This window comes from Asterias rubens, chromosome 6, assembly GCF_902459465.1.
Source record: "Asterias rubens chromosome 6, eAstRub1.3, whole genome shotgun sequence".
NCBI lineage: Eukaryota > Metazoa > Echinodermata > Asteroidea > Forcipulatida > Asteriidae > Asterias > Asterias rubens.
Window position 1 is genome coordinate 7,770,319 of NC_047067.1, and position 19,478 is coordinate 7,789,796.

Below are 19,478 nucleotides of genomic sequence, written 5' to 3' on the forward strand. Positions count from 1 at the left end.
ATCATCGGTACAAAAACAATTATCTGTATTCTACTTTTATTTTCAAAAGAAAATTTTGAGTATTTTGAGTGACCTTTCGAAAAAAGAAAAAACCCTCACCCGATGCTTCCTGGGCCTTCACTCTCACAGTTGGCTCGCTGGGAGTTCCCAAACCCATTCTGTTCTCGGCAACGATCCTGAACTCGTACTCCCCTCCACGGGTGAGCCTAGTCACTCTGCAGGATGTCTCATCCGCTCCGATTACTGCCACCTTGCTCCAGTAGACACTGGTGCGATCTTTCTTCTCGATGACATAACCTGTTATTTCAGCGCCACCATTGAATGACGGCGGTAGCCATGAGAGACTGACCGAGTCTGATGTTGTGTCAGTGATCTGAGGTGTGCTAGGTGGTCCAGGAACATCTGGTAAAATGATTTGAATGTGTTGTTAACATTAATTGTATGTAGAGACATCTACAACAAAATAGAGCAGAGAAGTTCAAACAACCTTAAAAAGCTTTATAAAAAAATCAAGCAGGGAATCAGCCACAACTGATGAAGTTGCCAGAAAAAGTTTGTATTTGTCTATTTTTGTAAGGACATTTGGCCCCAGAGCCAGCATCTATACTGATGACTCCTACAATGCACAGGTCAGGTCACAGAAAATTCTGTCTTCAAATTTGAGATTAGTCATTTAATTTATTTCAGTTACAATTAAAACTCTTTGCCAGCCATAATCATGACTAGAGCATGGCTAGTCCAAACGTTGAGACCAATGCCCCTTATTTTTGACCGCGCGAGGGCGCTATAAATAGTATGTTGATCACTTCCGGGGGTACACGCGATTCGCCCTGCACAAATTAATAGGCGTTCTGTCACTTTTGTTGCGCCGTAGTTTCAATTTGCTTTAGAGGTGGATTATAACGGCTCCTTTAAAAGTCTTATTGTCTGTGATGGATTAGATGTCTGTGGTTATAATGTGTTCCAATCTTTAAAAACTGTTTTGGGTATGAATGAATATACCCCCGGAAGTGATTGAGAGCGCCATCACGCGGTCAAAAATATGGCCCATTAAGAACTCACTCCGCGGTAGTGAAGTTAATAATGAGAAGTCCCCTCGATCCACTAAAGCGAAAGTAGAAGTCCCGGCGGAATTCCCATAAACAGAAAGTCTAATCTGCACTATTTTTACTCTCAATCTACTTTACAAACACGCTTCAGACTCACCATATTTACTCTTGATCAAGATGGACTCAGTCCCTTCCAGTGGCTCACTCTCACCGATCTTATTCACAGCGATTATCCTGAACGCATACTCGGTACGCTCGATCAGATTGGTGATCGTGCAGGTGGTGTCGCTGATGCGTTGTGTCACACGAGCCCAGGAGGATCTCTTGGTGTCTCGTTTCTCTACGACGTAGTGAGTGATTCTGCTCCCTCCGTCTTCCGACGACGGATTCCAGGAGAGTGTTATACAGGTCTTGTCCATGTCACATGTTTCTATTGGACCGCGAGGTGGGCCTGGACGATCAAGAACCTTTGAGGTGGGGTGAAATTCAAAGAAAATATTGTTATTTACCAAAGTCCTTAGATAGTTTTCTAATCAGAAAGCAGTCAAGTCTAAAGTCTCAAGTCTGAAACTGATCAGATATTTTGAAAATTTAACCTAAGATTCTGCCTGTTGGAAATTTCTCATATCTGCATCAGTCACCCCCTATTTTGTTGTTATAAATTTTGCAAAAACGAGTATACTCACTTGCACACGAATCATTGCGGTCTCGCTTCCAGCCGAATTGCTAACAGTGAGTTTGTACGCTCCTTCGTCTGCCTTTACGCAGTTCTTGGCAGTCAAGACGGTCTCACGATCTGTGGTCTCAATCTTAACCCTTGTAGAGGACACCAGTGTCACGCCATCTTTGTCCCATTTGACCGTTGGTTTTGGCTTGGCTTTGTAGGGCACGTCCAGATGGAATGTGGTACCGGCGCGGACGGTCAGTGTCTCACGGTATTTGTTCAGATCAAGCTTTGGAGGTACTGTGAAGTAATTGAGATTCATAGTAAAAGTTATTTTAGACCCACTCCTACAAAATGACAGGAAAATACTGCTTGAGAAATATTTTTGATGAGCAAAAAATTGAGTGGAGCACCAGCCACAACAATGCAAAATTCATGTAATTCTGGCTGAAACCTGTGCTTAGCAATTTTTTTTGTGCTTAAAGGCTTTATGAAACTGGGCCCAGGCCATTAACTTTGTTGTGAATTTGAACAGCTAAATCTATTTTCCCATCTTCGACTAACAGTCAACTTCGGCGGATAAGCTAACATTTAAGTTCTCATTTCTTGCACATTTAGCCTTGTTCTGAATTGATTGAGTTTTTACCCCAAACTGATGCATAAAAACACCAGATACAAAGTACATTGTAAGTTGTGTGACACAGGCAACAATTTCACATGTTAAATCACTTTTTTGTACATAAAAAAACCCTGTTTCGAAACTTTTGATTGACTCTTACCAGCGACACCCTTAGTATCGGTAGCACCGCTAGGCTTGCCCGGTCCAGCTTCGTTGACGGCGCACACTCTGTACTGATACGCAGCACCCTCCGGAATATCTCTCACGACAAAAGTGCAACCGGAGATTGGTTCCTTGGTGATCGGGGTCCAGCGTGAGGTATAGCGATCGGAACGCTCAATGATGTAACCGGTGATCGGGTTACCTCCATCGCTACTCGGTGGAGTCCAAGAGAGGTTGAGTGTCGTTCTAGTCACATCTGAGATCTCGGGAGAACCTGGGGCACCAGGTGCGTCTGTTCAAAAGAAAAAACATCAGTAAAAATGTGTTGGGATTGAGTAATTTTTTGTGGGACAAAAACATGACTTGAACCTGCAACCCCACTACCTGTGCTCTATCAACTGGGCAATGTTACATCAATAAAACTCAGCCTCCTACTACAACGGCCGGGAGTACTTCTCTCGGAGAGTAGGGAGTCCCACGAGTGTGGAACACTGACCCTAGACAAAAACTAGCTTTTCTACCACGGACGGGAGTACTGCTCCCGGAGGGAGTCCCACGGAGGTGAGACGCTAGTTAATTTATATATCGTAATTAATTAAATTAAGGAAGACACGGAGACACAACAATAATATATATACACTTGGAAAATAAGGTAAGGGGATGTATTCGATCCCCGAGAACCCTGAGTGCTACTCGCGCTCGGGTCTCAACAGAATTCAGAATATATATCTTAGCAAATCATGCAATAATTCTCAAGAATTCGGGGATAAGTGTAACAGAAAACACGTCTCGGGCTCTTCCAAAACGTCACTCGAAATGACTGAAACTCTACTAATGAACTGGTTGTAATCTTATAGGAATAAAGCGAACGTACAAGTACTCTAGCTAAAGCAAGAGGGTGGAAAAACTCACGTCTACCACGTACGGTCGCTAGAAAAAGAAGGACGTATTTGGCGGAGCTACTGCGTAGCATGCTGGGTGGGCGCGAGAGGGCGCCCTCTGGTTGTCAATTTTTCTAGCGAATTAGCCTGTCGGCTATGAAATATGCATAAGTAGTGGCTATTTGGGTAAGTGAATGAAATAGACTTAACATGTTCACAAATTAAACATACTTAAACTAGCGAACAACAATTTTGTCAATCCCCAAACAACTCCCTTTACAGAAACATTGAACCCAAACCCCCCTTATTATTTGGTTCCTCCCAAATTACAAAAGCTTTAAATCACATTTTATCTGTAGACCTTAACCAGAATTTTCTCACAAGCCATCATTCGGAATATTCAGTAACCTACCACAAATCTAAGAACTTACCATATGGAGCCTTGGCAAACACTGGTTTACAGGGCTCGCTCGGCGGTCCCACTCCGGCCTTATTCTCAGCGCTCACTCTAAACTCATACTGACTACCCTCTCGCAAACTGGTCACTGTGTACTCAAGTTCGTGGCTCGAGTGAGAGGTGACTCGGCTCCATTTGAAGCCAAATGCTTCTCGCTTCTCGAGGTGGTAGCTGGTGATCTTACTCCCTCCATCTGAGAGTGGAGGGGACCATGAGAGTGAGACCGAGGACCTTGAGGTGTCGGTGACGATAGGTGCGGCAGGCTTGTCAGGAGTATCTGTCATTTTTGAGAACACACACAATATACATACATTCAGTCGACCCTTCTACTGCCTTACCATTCAATATAACGTGCTTTTGAATGACAGAAAGACTATGCCAGACTGCAAGATGATATCAAGTAGTAAATGTTATTTACCCATATACTATCATTTGTAATTTTTAATGGCAAATTAAAGAAAGTATGAGGGTGAATCATATTATTCTTTAACAATCCTCTGGTTTTCTAAAACATTGATTATGTGAAAATGTATATCAATTGTAAAATTATTAATATGGTAACAGTTTTGATACATGCTTGGTATGTTTTACTAAAAATTGCTAAAGTATATTCAAATTTCTTATATGTGTAATGAAGATAAAGAAAGATTAAGGATGCAGTTCAATGTGCCTTTTTTTCTTGTATTATTATACATCCCCCCCCCTAAAATATATATATATATATATAAGTAGAGGTTTCATAGTAAACTGGTAAAAAAGAGAGATGTTATTGTTGTTTTTAATAATAAACCAGAGCAGTAACAGTAATAGATAATGGATAAAACGTCAAGAACATACCATAGGGCGGCTTTGCCATCCTAGTCTGCGAAGAGTCACTTGGTTCTCCGAATCCAGCCTTATTCTCAGCCAAGATCCTAAACTGGTACTCAGACTTCTCCACCAGATCACGTACTGTGTAAGATGTCTCTTTGATGCTTAACTGATTCACTGGTACCCACCGTAAGGCTAGCTTCTCTTTCTTCTGGATGACGTAACCGATGACGCTGGAGCCTCCGTCGGACTGAGGAGGAGACCACTCCAAATGCATGGAAGTGGCTGTGACGTCGGTGATGGTTGGCGCACCGGGTGGGCCGGGAACATCTGAAGATTAAAACACAAATAATTATTGAATAATATAAACGTTTTTAGTAATACTAACTAGTTCTGATAAAGCGCATTTCACAATAACTTCTCAATCCGCTTTACATTGGTGCACTGGTCATTGGACCGATAACAGCTCCCTGGGGAGTATACAGCCCTGAGCTGCCGTGGCGCTCCAGTGGCTTTTTTATACACAATATCAACCTCTACCCTCGCAGGTACCGATTTACACCCCGGGGTGAAGAGAAGCAATCAAAGTAAAGATTTTGCTCAAGGACACAAGTGTCATGACTGGGATTCGAACCCACACTCCGATAAATTAACCCTCAGAACTTGCATTTGATTCTCTTTTCCTCTAGGCCATGATACCCTTTAGATATTTGTTTCTACCATCACAGAGCAATTCCTAAAAAGATATACTTCTTAAAAGGACCTACTTCATAAGTACTTGGACTTCTCAACAAATGTTGTGAACAGTGCACTGGTATGTTAGCTTCCAAAGACTTTTGACTTTTCTCACCGTAGGGCGGTTTGGCAACTGTTGGTTTACTAGCTGAGCTCGGCTTTCCATTGCCAGCTTTATTGATGGCGATCACACGGAACTGGTACTCATTCCCTTCACGTAGGCCTCCGATGGTTCCAGAAGTTCCAGTGAACTTGTCGACCTGCGTCCAGCGAGTGCTGAATGGCTCCTGCTTCTCAATGATGTAGCCTGTGATTGGACTACCACCGTCGGAGGACGGAGGCGACCAGGAGAGTGTCATGGAGTTACCAGTGACATCTGTGACTGTCGGGGAGGTGGGAACACCAGGCACTCCTGTTGTGATAAGATGGGACAAACAAAAGTTAACTTGGTCAGTTTGTATGAGTTTTTCTTTAAAATGGCTGTAGAGCAACAGCAAGTGAAACTACCATCAATGAGATTTATATAAATAAAAGTTTCTTGTGTGGCTGAAGTTGATGCTTAACAATGGGTATCTTTGATTAATTACAAAATCAAAGCTTCTTGAAGCTGGGTTCAAGTGCACTGTATCAAACAAACAAATAGAAAAGCCCTAGGGAAAATGTAATGAAAAAGAGATAACTTATAGGGAATGAGACACAAAACAATTGAGATGTAATTCCGACAACAAAATAAGAACAATTGAAAAATAAGATGAGCACCACAACTTGGCGAAAGAAACTCACCAAATGGAGGTCTGATTACAGTTGGCCTTGTGGGTTCGCTCGCCTTTCCTACACCAGCCTTATTCTCAGCGTACACTCTGAACTCATACTCGAGTCCTTCCTTCAAGTCGGGCACGGCCATCTCAGTTTCTGTCACCGAGTAACGGTTAACTCTTGACCAGCGTGTGCTGTACTGTTCCTTCTTTTCAATGATGTAGCCTGTGATTACTGCTCCTCCATCGGATCCAGGTGGGCTCCACGTCAATGTAGCAGAGTTAGAAGTGGTTTCCTTCACAGTGACATCTTCTGGAGAGTCTGGGACATCTGGGGGTAAAGGAGGGTTTGCTTTGTCATTTCATATTCTCAACAACCATATTCATACACATAGCTCTGTTACATCATACAATTAGAGCCCAGTGGTATAGAACATTAAGAGAAAGTACAATTTAGGTAAATTTGAGATCGGGATCTGGACAAATATTCTCAAGGCTCTAATTAGAGCCAAACGAGAAGAGAAGATGATGAAGAAATTTCATGTCTTTTTTTAGATGTGGGAGGAAAACCCGCGAGAATTATTCCAGGGAAAGCCCACGCAGTCAAGTAGGGACTGAAAACCCAAGCCACATGGTGCTCCCCAGTGGGATTCAAACCAGGGTCCCAGAGGTGGAAGGTGAGGCAAGAGATCATTCAGTTTAATTTTAAATTCACAAATATTTTATCTTTGTAACAAATACCCACAAAAGAAGTGAACATATATTTTCCCAAGACTACTACAGAAACCCAAATACTCACTGTATGGAGGCTTGGCAGTGGATGGCTCAGATGCTTCACTCGGTTTCCCAACGCCTGCCCGGTTCTCAGCGCTCACTCGGAACTCATACTCATTTCCGAACTTGAGTTCTGTGGCTCTGAAGGTGGTCTCTGTAACTGTGAACCGGTTTATTTTCTGCCAACGTGTGCCGAAGCGTTCTTTCCTCTCGATGGTGTAACCGATGATCTTGTTACCCCCATCAGAGAGTGGAGGAGTCCAAATGACAGTCATTTCTGTAGTGTCGGCTTTGGTGACCTCAGGTTTACCTGGGGCTTCAGGAACGTCTAATGGGAATAAAGGGAGGGGATAAATGTCATAAGGTCTTTTCACATTATCATGCTTCAACCTGTGCCGAAAGCTACATGGTTCCAATACAGATTGACATCCTAAAATTTCAACACTTTTCAAATTCCCTCTGTCCAACATAGACATATTTTCTAGTGTAAAAAGGCCAAATCACATCAATCTCCACATAATAAACTTGGGTCACTGACATTGCCAGCCAAAATTGACAAGGTTTATAAATATTTATCTATATTCCTCAGTCCTATAAAATCACTCCTACGAACTTAAGGAATATTGTTGTTCTGTACTTAATAGGACATCTTCAGGTCCCTCTGAACCACCATCCTGCAGGCTGTAGCTTTAGTTTAATAACAAATAAATGTAAAATGTAGAGGCTTAATGTGACAGAGAAGTGGCCTATAATAGTACTGAACTTGCAGTTGTTTGCATTGTAGTATTTTGTAGTCGCTGGGAAGCAACTGTGATTTTCTTCTTTCTCTCGCTAGATTTTATGCCATACCTCTAGGATTCATCTTAAGATGTGTTGCCAGTATAAAACTTGTTTTGTGACATCCCACTTTTTTTTGTAATTAAGAGTGATTCACAGTTAAGATAAATGTTCAGCTCATTTTAAAATTGAGCCCAGGCAATCTAGAAATACAAGAGCAAGTGTACAAACCGTATGGAGCTCTTGCCACTCGAGCAGCCGATGGTTCGCTAGCTCTGCCAACACCGGCCTTGTTCTCAGCACTGACTCTAAACTCATACTTTTTGTCTTCAGTCAAATCTCGGACAGTGTAGGTGGTGTCTCTGACCGCCTCTCTGTGCGTCTTGACCCAGCGACTGGTGCTGAGGTCGTGTCTCTCGATGATGTAGCCTGTGATTGGGCTTCCTCCATCGCTAACGGGCGCGGTCCAGGACAGGGTCATTGATGACTCTGTGGATTCTAGGATGGTGGGAGAGCTTGGCGCATCTGGAACATCTGAGAATTGGGTTAAATGTGAAGGTTAATTTATGACCAGGGGTCAATTTCATCAAGGTGCTTTAACAGAAAATACAAAAAAAAAAATTTAAAACACCAGTCACAGATGGTACAAAATTTTGGCTGGTAACTGTATTCTGGTAACAACATATTGTTGTTTGAAGTTACTTTTTTGTTTTCGCACCTCTATAAAATTGGGCACTTAATACACTTAACTAAATTAGCACTCCTTTTTTTTTGGGGGGGGGGGTTAACAAATGACAGCAAAAACTGCTTTGAACAATCACTTATGAGAAGTTTTGTTTAGACTGATATTGTGCAAGTTTTTAAGTTAAATAGGTAAAAGGGATTTTAGATTTACTTTTGAAGTTACATATTCAAAAATTTCTTTAACATTCCGTTACTTTAGTGCTGGGTCTTTATGTCCAAATGCTTACCATAGGGAGCCTTTGCAGTGAACCGGTTACATTGGTCGCTTGGTTTACCGACCCCAGCCTTGTTGACTGCACAGATACGGAACTCGTAGTCATTGCCTTCAGACAGGCCACGTACAGGATGGGAAGTTGCATCAGCATTTACCTAATTAAGCAAAACAAAAAACTTTCTTTTACTCAGTTAGCAAGAACAAATCAAACATTGACACTAATATAAGGGAATGTCGAAGGTTAACAACTAAATTCTGTAATATTTTGTGATTACATTTATGATTAATGGTAGCTATAACAAAAAATGAGAGTGAAATGATGAAGCACAAACAAGTTTTAACATGTGATGATGAGAACAAGGTACTTGTTTTTAACCTCCCTGCCTGGTCCCGCATGCATTTGCCTGGTATCCCTTAAAATAAATATGCCACACGAATGAGCACTTTTGAGGGTCCACTGAACCCATTTCAAGTGTAACATAAGATTGGGTAGACTTTTCAGATATCTTTTCAAGAATCAACTTACCTCATCAAGCTTTGTCCAACGAGTCGCAAACTTATCTTTCCTCTCAATGACATAACCTGTAACTTCAGCTCCACCATCATTGCTGGGGGCTGACCAACTCAAGAGGGCGCTGTTAGCTGTGATGTCAGATACGTCGGGCGCATCAGGGGAGCCGGGAACATCTATGAGGGAATTAAAATGTGTACAATGAATACCATTGAATAGACAAACTAGAATTATTCTAATTATTTACAAGTCACCACCAAGGACGTAAATGGTTTGTTTCAAAACGACCTTGTGGTTGAAGATGGCACAAGATTCAACCAATTTCTATTCTTTGAAAGGCAAGGACATGTCCTCAACTGACCAAGTAACCAATTTATTCAGCACATTATCACATGTTCATTTTTCGAAACAAACAAAATCTGTGTTAATTTTCTTTCCCAGTGGAAAAGAATATGTTGAAAATCAGCACAAAGCCTTGCTATATGGAAATGATAAAACTGGACATTGATATTTTAAAAACTCAAATGGCGCATGAAAATGATTTACCCCTGTCATCAGGCCTTACATATTTCCTTCAACCATCACAGCTCCTTCTGAAGGATGCAACTTTTGCTCCAAGAACCAACTCTACTCTTACAGGTACCAATTTACCTCATAGGAGAAGCATTCATAATTAAACAAGTGTGTTGCTCAAGGACTGTGTCATCACAAGTGTCATGACTGGGATTCTGACTACATCCCAATATACACTAGACTAATTGATAAGCCATGACATGCCACATCTGGCCCTTTCAGTTTCTTTTAGAAACCCATGCTTCATCAAGAGATCTATCACAGGCAATCACAAAGACGACCATACAAAGTGTTGTACTCACCATAAGGGGGTTTGGCAACAGCTTGCTCTGACGGCTCACTAAACTTCCCAACTCCTGCCTTATTCTCAGCTGCCACTCTAAAGACGTACTTGCTTCCCTCCGAGAGGCGAGTGACCGTGTGAGTGGTCTCAAAGATGGACGTATTCACCTTCGTCCATCGTGTTGCAAAGTCTTGTCTCATCTCAATGATGTAGCTGGTGATGGGACTGCCGTTATCAGAGAGGGGCGGAGACCATGATAGGACCATGGAGGTGGAATTGATGTTGGAGGTCTGTGGCACGCCTGGAGCATCTGGTGCATCTGAAAGAATCAAAATACAAAACATGAGTGAGTCATTACAATAAATTAGTCTAATTTAAAACTTTATACTTCCCTACTTCGAACTAGTTGTCGAACAAGGTATTTCCAGTTGTTTTCACTGGTTTGGAAACATTCATATCTGACGATGGTTCTGGCTTATATTTTTTTGTATTTTGATGACGTATGAGCATGCACGCAGTTGCAACAAGTATGAATTGGCCTTGAGAGTGATGCGCATCAAGCAAGGGATCAGTAAGTGTCATTTAACAAAGTCTTATTTGCCAGTTTTCTGCTGGTTATATTTCTATGACCTACAGAAGCCCGGTTCATACTTCCTGCGAATGTGAATGCGATACGAATGTTGACGTCACAAATTCACAACGAAAATCGAGCTGAGTCGTGCTCAACTCACTTGCGATTATCGCTGCGAAAGGAGGGCTGTGACGTCAAATTCACTTCAAATTCGCTTCGCATTTGCATTCGCAGGAAGTATAAACCGGGCTTAAGGGTACCTACCATAAGGAGCCTTAGCAAGTTGAGCTGGCGATGCTGTACCTGGCTTCCCAGTGCCTGCCTTATTCTCCGCTATGATCCTGAACTCATACTCTGACCCCTCCCTGAGGTTGGACACTGTAAACGAGGTATCCGTGATCGGGACTCTGTTGACGACGCTCCAACTCATCTTGCTGGTGTCCCGACGTTCAACGATGTAGCCTGTGATGGGGCTGCCACCATCTGATGTGGGAGGAGACCAGTGAAGAATCATGGAGTTGGCATTGATGTCAGTGACGTCTGGTTGGCTTGGGGCACCAGGGATATCTAAGAGAAGGAATTAATTAATGGCACAATAAGTTACTTCAATTGGAATTGAACATCTCAAGTGAAGAATTTTTTTCATAGGGTAAAGTGACATTGGGAGCCAAAATAGGGCAGAAAAACAGTGAAGTAGCCCTTGTTAATAAATGGACATTTTCAAATTCAATGATAGATATTTAGCTCTTCTTCATTAAGTGCAGGCCACTTGGTCTGAAGAAAGTGGTCTACCTTTTGGGTTGCACAGAATAATCTATTCATAATTAATCTCATAGCTTGTCACTTCTCTGAGGAAATATGAAGAGATTTTAACATTTACTTCCTGAGTTATTCCTGCTTTCTTACAAAGTCAATATTCATAGAAGCATCCAACGATAGAACTTTCCAAACTATGAAGGTCGTGGGTTCGAATCTCACCTGAGTAATATGCCTGTGATTTTTTCACAGAACTCGGGAAAGTTCTGAGTATACAATGCTAACAAACATCGGTGTATATGGGTAAAAACCCAAAATTAATATTATGAAAATGTTTTGAAAAAGAAAATTGAAAAAGTGTACATTTTGACTCCCAAATCATTGACATTTGACACTTACTATAAGGAGGTTTAGCAACGGTTGGTCTTGTAGCCTCACTGTATTTCCCAGGTCCAGCCTTGTTCTGAGCCACTACTCTAAACTCGTACTCCATCCCTTCTGACAAACCGCTCACTGTGAATGAAGTATCTGGAACCTCTCGCTTAGTGACAGGGGTCCAATGGGTGCTGAAACGATCTTGTTTCTCTACGACGTAGCCCGTGATTGGACTACCCCCGTCTGATTCGGGCTCGGTCCATGAAAGACGCATTGAGGATGAGGTTATATCTGATAGGTTAGGGACACCTGGAGCATCAGGAGCATCTTGGATGGTGATAAAGAGTAAACTAAATTAATTCCCAGTTCCGTATAAAAATTAAATGAAAAATGCAGGATTCAAGCTTCCTTCTTCCAACCAAGCGAATTGACTACATTTTTTTACTGCAAGTGGTGGCTTTCAATTAAAAATGTCCTTGTGTTACAGTTAAAGTTTTATCTTCTTTAAACTCAGTTCAGTCCCCACATGCCCTCACATGGTAAAAAAAAGTGCACATCGGCAGGCCCAATGGTTATGACATTTGCTTGAAAATTTCCTCCATCAGAAAATTATCTCCGCAGTTTAAAGATTAAAACAAATGTACATATGCAAAACTCTTACTGAGGTATTAAAACACACACAAATATTTTAAATTAGGAAATTTGAAGTAGATTTACCATAAGGTGCCTTTGCTCTGGTAGTGTCCGAAGCTGGGCTTGGTGCCCCGACTCCTGCTTTGTTCACAGCACACACTCTGAACTCATAGTCAGTTCCCTCAGTCAGACCTGTCACCCGATAGGTCAGATCATCCACTGGTTCCCTGGTGATCAGTGTCCAGCGTAGGCTCCTGGCATCCTTCCTCTCGATGTGGTAACCGGTTACCATAGACCCACCATCTGAGCTGGGCTCTGACCAGCTCAATGTCATGGTTGATTCGGTCACTTTGGATATCTGGGGAGCTCTAGGAGCACCTGGAACATCTGTCGGAGAATCGGTGGGAATATTGTTCATAAATGCCTTTATGCTTTACTCAAGCAGTGCTCTGTGCCGATTAAATTGGCAAACAATTGAAATGTGTACTTGTAGGGCTGATTAAATTTTACATTTGTGATGGTAACAATACGCCACATGACCTTTAAAATCACCTCTGAAAAATTGAAAGTTTTGACAAAAAATAAATATCGGAAAGTCAGTTTTGAATTTGCTAAGCAGAATTTCCTGCTTGTCAGCTGGTATGAAATTGGTCCTTGATACTTAGTGGATTTTGTTTAGTAGCTCATTTAATTCTGTATTATCATTCTCATTGATTTGTGTGGATTTCTAGGGCAGTGCCTAGACAAAGGCCTGCATATTGAGGACACAATTTCATGCAATCTGCAACCTACCATAAGGTGCCTTTGCAACTCTCGGCTCCGTAGGCTCACTTGGCTTTCCTTCGCCTCCCTTGTTCTCTGCCACCACCCTGAACTGGTACTCCTCGCCTTCTTTCAATCCTGATACCTTAAAGGTAGTGTCTAGTGTGGGTTCTCGGTTGACTCTGGTCCAGCGAAGCCCGAACCGATCCTTCTTTTCTATGAAGTAGCCAGTGATGGGACTGCCACCGTCGGTTGAAGGTGGGGACCAAGAGAGTGTCATGGAATCCGGGGTTACGTCAGTAACCTTAGGAATGGTGGGTGCTGAAGGAGATTCTGTGTTGTAGTGAAAGCAAATGGAATAAGATACAGTTGGTGTCAGCATCATTATTGACACTCAAAGGAATTTCATTTTCCGGGAAACCTTTTCGGAATTCTGCAAACTCTTTTAAGCATTGATACCCAAAACCATTAATCTCTGTACTTATGAACTGCCCCCATGGTTGACTTGATAATGCTGTATTAAATTAATCAGGAAAGAACATTCATTTATTTCGGAGGATTAAAGGACCAGGTTAAGGGATGAAAAAAACTCACCATAGGGTGGCTTAGCCTTAACAGCTTTCGACGGTTCGCTCGGTTGGCCAACTCCGGCTTTGTTCTCAGCACTGACTCTGAACTCATAATCTACCCCTTCCTTCAGATCAGTAGCAGTGAAAGTTGTCTCTAGGATGTTGTACTTATTGACACGGGTCCAGCGGGAGCTGAACCTATCGCGCTTCTCAACGACGTACGTCAGGATTGGACTGCCACCATCTGAGAGAGGCTCGGCCCATGTGAGTACCATGGATGAGGATGTGACGTCTGATATGACTGGAGTACTGGGTGCACCAGGCACACCTACACAAAGATAACAAAATATGTATCGTTTCAATACATAAGAACTTGTAAAATGCAATGGGAGACTTTCTGGGACGATAGAGGGCAGTAGACTTACCGGGTAAATCCATTGTTCTCAGAATTATGTGCATGTTCAGAACTACGTAAACAATGGAAATTTACCCGGTATGTCTGCTGCCACCTAGCGTTGGAAAGTCTCCTATTACAAATCATTTAAAACAACTTGATTTTCTGTCTATTTTAACATGCTTGCTGATGTCATTAAAAATTGCAGACTTGGTGACCCAGGTATAAATACAGCAAGTAAAAGTTTCTAAAACGAATGTAAAAGGGAATTACAAGTCTTTCAAAACAACATTTTAAAACAAGTATTATTGAAAAGTTATGACGAAATTTAAAGTTAAAAAATTTCACCATATGGTCATAAAAATATAAGCGCCAGTGAAGTTAATAACAAGAATTCCCCTTAATCCACTAGTAGTTCCAGCAGAGTTTCTACCTAGGTAGCTAATGAGCAGGAGAGTTCTTTTGAGAACTGAGAAGTCTCCCAAATCCTGAAAAATCTAAGTCTTGGTAGTAGAGAAGACTCTCGAACTCAACAAATTCTACTCTGCGGCAATAGAAAAGTTCTCATGATAACATATTCCACCCAGCAAGAAGATATACAAATGGTGCAAACCAAATATACATTGATATTAACTCACCATATGGCGATTTGGCTACTCTGCTCTCCGACACATCACTCGGTGGTCCCACACCGGCCTTATTCTCAGCTGATACTCGGAACTCATACTCGGTCCCCTCAATCAGATCTACCACGGTGAACTCCGTCTCAGAGATTCTGTCTCGCGTAACTCGCATCCATCGGGTGGAGAACTTGTCCTTGCGTTCCAGGACGTAGTTGGTGATTGGACTTCTGCCATCTGAGTCTGGTGGTGACCAGGCAAGGGTCATTCTGGTGCTGTCTACTTGGGTGATGCGTGGCTTGGACGGAGCACCAGGGGTGTCTGAAATTAGATGATAATATTGCATCAAAATTAATTCTCATGTGATTTAATACAATAATAAACAAAATTTTGATTGGGGGGGGGGGAGATGGAAGTTGCCAATATAAAGGCAATAATAAAATGTATATGTTGTCCCTGAAAAGAGCCATTAATGTGGTCTCGACGTTTCAAACAGTATTCTCTGCTCGTCTTCGGGAGAGCCATTCCTCCCTTAAGAAAAATTACACATGGTTGTGCATACAAGCCTATGGTTACTTCATGTTACGCACACTGTGCCAAGCTTTATTGTACATCAGTATTATTATAATTCAGCCTGCCGCCTGCGACAAGCAGATTTGAATAAACCAGTAAAAATAAAGTTGCTCACCATATGGAGGTTTAGCTTTCTTGGCTGCTGACTCCTCACTCGGTTTACTTGCTCCTGCAGCATTCTCAGCACTGACTCTGTACATGTACTCATTCCCTTCATGTAAGTTGCTCACTGTGTAGCTGAGATCTTTCACTGTGTACTTGTTGACGCGGAACCATCGCCGTGTGCTGGTGTCACATCTCTCGATGATGTAGCCTGTGATCGGGCTGCCTCCGTCGGTTGAAGGAGCTGTCCAAGACACTGTCATCGACGTGGACTGGACGTTGGAAATATCGGGAGTACCGGGTTGGCTTGGGACATCTAAAAAGATAAAAAGTTATGTGTTGCTTAAAAATAGGAATAAACCATTACCAGTTTTATCTCAAGTTATTATTAATTGAAAAAATAAAAAATATAAACTTTTTGTTGTTTGTGTTTTTTGATAATCATTATACCTACCAGTTTTGAATATCTATTTTGGTTAAACAAATTTTTGTTTTTTACAGTTTTTGTTGAAATCGTTTGACTTATTTTAAAGTTGGCTTTAGACACTTGATGCTCATTCCATGTATTGGTGCACAAAATAAGTTGTGACTTGCAGCATTTTAGTTTTAAAAAAAAAGTAAAAAGTTTAATTGTTAAAATATTTAACACAGAATCCGTTAACACAGATTTTGCAGTAGGTATTCATTTATTACAATGGCGAGGTTTTAAACCGCGATCGTACTGTGTTAATGCACCCAGGAATTGCACATCCCCCAGGAGTGCTAAAATGCCTAGGAGTGTTAAGAACTGTCATCAGACCCAGGCATTTATCACTTACCATACTGTGCCTTTGCAGTGTACGCCTGGGATGTCTGGCTTGGTTTGCCCGCTCCGGCCTTGTTCTCAGCACTCACTCTGAACTCATAAGTGTTACCCTCCTTCAGTGACGAAACCTCGAAGGACGTCGCTGTGACCTCCTTAGAGTTAACTCTCCTCCAGTAGGTGGAGAATTGCTCCTTGGTCTCAATGATGTAAGTGATGATGGGGCTTCCTCCATCAGAGCGAGGGGCGGTCCAGTCGATTGTCATTGATGTTGAATTGATGTCGGCAGCAGTGGGCTGACCGGGTGCTTCGGGCACATCTGTAGAATTGAAAGATCAAGTAAAAAATCAAGAACTTGAAACCAAAAAAACAAAAAAATTACAGTCGGCTCTCGTTTTAAAGAGCACTATTATGAGAGGTTCTGCTTATATAAAGAGTACATTCTGAAGTCCCAAATCCCATTTCTGCTTTGTATTTCTGTGTAATGCGGTCCGCTTATAAAATTCTGTTCTAAAGAGGTACTTTGGCAAGTCTCAACGATCTTGTTAAAATAAGAGTCGACTGTATCTTTGCAATATAGTTGCCCTAAAACATAAAACAGTCTACATGTATATCATCCACATGTAGAAACCGCTTAGAAGACAAAAAACAGTTTCCAATGACATATTTGAAAGTGACTGCATTGAGTTTGGATAAAGAGAGGTACATTCGCCAATGATTGCCTGATATAAAAAAATCAAAAATAAATACATGCAGTATAAAATATTTCATTCTTACCATAGGGTGGTCTCACAACCACTTTGTCAGTTGCGTCACTTGATTTCCCCAGCCCGGCCTTATTCTCAGCTGTCACTCTGAACTGTAGCTCCTCCCCTTCTTTCAGTCCAGTCACATTGAAGTTTGTGTCAGGAGTACGCCCCACTTGGGTCCAGCGAATGCTAAATGGTTCTTTCTTCTCAATGATGTAATTTGTGATTTTATCTCCGCCATCGTCTCTGGGTTTGCTCCATGAGAGATTGACGGAGCGTGTCGTTTGGTCGGTTACTTCAGGGACACTTGGTGCATCTGGTGCAACTATTGGAAAATAAAAACATGTGAAACTTTTTTTTTATATGGATACACCAACAATTTGTTTTTAAGCTTTGAAAATGCCAAAATAAATAAATGTACTAAAATATATTATTTATCAATATAAACCACAATTATATATTATTTAGAAAAATTTTTGTTTCTCAAACCAATAAAAACACTACGGTCAGAGAAAGGAACTGTTATCCATATTTTCCAAATTATGTGAAGAACTTGTTCTCTGCTAAGCAGAAAAAAGGTGATTTCTATGTATCAGAATTAATTTCTGACAATTCTGTATCCAAGGTTTAGAGCTCAAAAGATGAGACAAATTCCATTCACCTGACACCTTTTAAAATTTGTTTTCATCTATAGAGTGCAAATATCTGTTGTTAAAGTTATTGAAATACAAATACAAATTCAAAAGCTGTGAGGCTACAATTTGTAACAGATTCCACCCTTACAACATACCATATGGTGGTTTTGTAACAACAACGTCCGAAGGCACACTGGGCTCTCCAGTTCCAGCCTTGTTAACGGCGCTGACTCGGAACTCATATTCCCTGCTTTCAGCCAAGTCTCGTACAGTGAAAGATGTATCGCTGACCTCATATTGATTGCACTTGGACCATCGGCCTATACCACCTTCTTGCTTCTCAATGATGTAACCGGTGATTGGGCTCCCGCCGTCAGACGGAGCTGACCAGGAAATGGAGGCAGATGTGGTCGTCGAGTTGGCAATGTCTGGTTTGCGTGGGGCATCCGGTACTCCTACAGCAAATTGGCAACACATTAGTTTGTAGGATTTGAAACTTTGCATGGTGGAAATACGATACATATAAAAAGTTTGCGGTAACACCATGTAATGATTATCTCTAAATGAGTTGGGGTGGTTCTGAAAAGGACCAATGGTTTCAACTCGCATTTCGATCAGTATGTGCTTTGATCGTCTTCAGGAGAAAGCTGGACTCTGATACATAAGTTTGTAAGAGAAATTTGTATGAGCGATCGCCTAACATCACAAGGCCTAGGACGGCCAGTTCAAGGCGAGGGCTACATTGAACTGATTTTGGCTATCAACCCAAATCAACTGCCACCAGGGGCATGTTGCAATGTACTCCTGGGTTGAAACAGGGTTACCCCATTCACAGTCTGTAAGGATCTAGGCATGGGTATCAACAATAGGAGCCCGGCTGGTACAGCAGAATGCACTACCTTCCCAACTTTTAATGAAGCAATTATTTGAGTTAATGCCTTGCTCAAGGGCACAAGTGTCATGACTGGGATTGGAACCCACACTCTGCTGCTGAAAACACCAGAACTTGAGTCTGTCGAACTAGACAGCTCAGCCACAACAAGCCAAATTAGCCACAGTTAGCCAAATTGCAGTTGCATAAATGTTGTTTTTCCAAAAGACATGATTTTCACTTAAGCAGCAGGAAGCAAAATGAAATGTTTGTAAGAGTTAAGTTTTTTTACCATATGGTTTCTTGGGCGTGACCGTTGAAGATGGTTCACTTGGTTGACCCAATCCAGCCTTGTTTTCGGCTGCCACTCTGAACACGTATCCAGTACCCTCTCTCAGTTTTGTTGCAGTAAACTCAGTGTCTGAAATGCGTTCTCTGGTCACCTGATTGAGAATGACAAGAAAGAATTGATACATTATTTTTTACTACAGTTGTCAAGGGGGTGGGAAGGACACCCAGTTGGGAAGAGGAGATGGGAAAGGAAACCCAGTGGTGTAAAGGAGAGGGGGAATGAAAACCAGTAGGGTAGGGGAGTGGGTAGATGAGTGGGGTAGAGGATAGGGGAAAGGAATCCCACTGGGGTACAGGAGTGGGGAAAGGAAACCCAGTTGGGTACAGGAAAGGGGAAAGGAAACCCAGTTGGGTACAGGACAGGGGAAGTTAGACCCAGTGGGGTAGAGGATAGGGGAAAGGAAATCCACGGGGATACAAAAGTGGGAAGTCAAATCTTAGACCGTCAAAAGGATAACCGATCTTTGAGAATTCATACCTGGGTCCACCTAGAACTGAATTCCTCTTTCATCTCTACGATGTAGCCCATAATTTTGGCCCCTCCGTCTGAGGTAGGTGGTTTCCATGACAATGTCACCGAGTGCTCTTGAATGTTGTCTGCCGTTGGCCTACTAGGCGCATCAGGCACATCTTTGAAGAAAGAAAAGCAATGTGAAAATCTCCATGTTAAACAAAAAAAGATATGGTGTGTGTATTTGATAATTTTA

General features: G+C 41.9%; 1 protein-coding gene across 1 annotated transcript in view; it reads right to left on the minus strand.

Annotated features, from left to right (window-relative positions):
* Positions 1 to 19,478, minus strand: part of LOC117291318 (titin-like) — a 79,311-nt gene that overhangs the window by 50,739 nt on the left and 9,094 nt on the right. Inside the window, exons 12-36 of the mRNA XM_033772958.1 lie at positions 19,250 to 19,401; positions 18,713 to 18,863; positions 17,705 to 18,004; positions 16,943 to 17,239; positions 16,182 to 16,484; positions 15,377 to 15,679; positions 14,707 to 15,009; positions 13,700 to 14,002; positions 13,136 to 13,438; positions 12,428 to 12,730; positions 11,735 to 12,037; positions 10,844 to 11,146; positions 10,028 to 10,327; positions 9,168 to 9,328; positions 8,655 to 8,796; positions 7,915 to 8,217; positions 6,932 to 7,234; positions 6,161 to 6,463; positions 5,493 to 5,789; positions 4,670 to 4,972; positions 3,807 to 4,109; positions 2,493 to 2,786; positions 1,736 to 2,013; positions 1,207 to 1,516; positions 100 to 402 (exon numbers count right to left, since the gene is read on the minus strand). Coding sequence (XP_033628849.1) covers positions 100 to 402; positions 1,207 to 1,516; positions 1,736 to 2,013; positions 2,493 to 2,786; positions 3,807 to 4,109; positions 4,670 to 4,972; positions 5,493 to 5,789; positions 6,161 to 6,463; positions 6,932 to 7,234; positions 7,915 to 8,217; positions 8,655 to 8,796; positions 9,168 to 9,328; positions 10,028 to 10,327; positions 10,844 to 11,146; positions 11,735 to 12,037; positions 12,428 to 12,730; positions 13,136 to 13,438; positions 13,700 to 14,002; positions 14,707 to 15,009; positions 15,377 to 15,679; positions 16,182 to 16,484; positions 16,943 to 17,239; positions 17,705 to 18,004; positions 18,713 to 18,863; positions 19,250 to 19,401 — 6,924 coding nt within the window. The remainder of the gene's footprint in view (positions 1 to 99; positions 403 to 1,206; positions 1,517 to 1,735; positions 2,014 to 2,492; positions 2,787 to 3,806; positions 4,110 to 4,669; positions 4,973 to 5,492; positions 5,790 to 6,160; positions 6,464 to 6,931; positions 7,235 to 7,914; positions 8,218 to 8,654; positions 8,797 to 9,167; positions 9,329 to 10,027; positions 10,328 to 10,843; positions 11,147 to 11,734; positions 12,038 to 12,427; positions 12,731 to 13,135; positions 13,439 to 13,699; positions 14,003 to 14,706; positions 15,010 to 15,376; positions 15,680 to 16,181; positions 16,485 to 16,942; positions 17,240 to 17,704; positions 18,005 to 18,712; positions 18,864 to 19,249; positions 19,402 to 19,478) is intronic.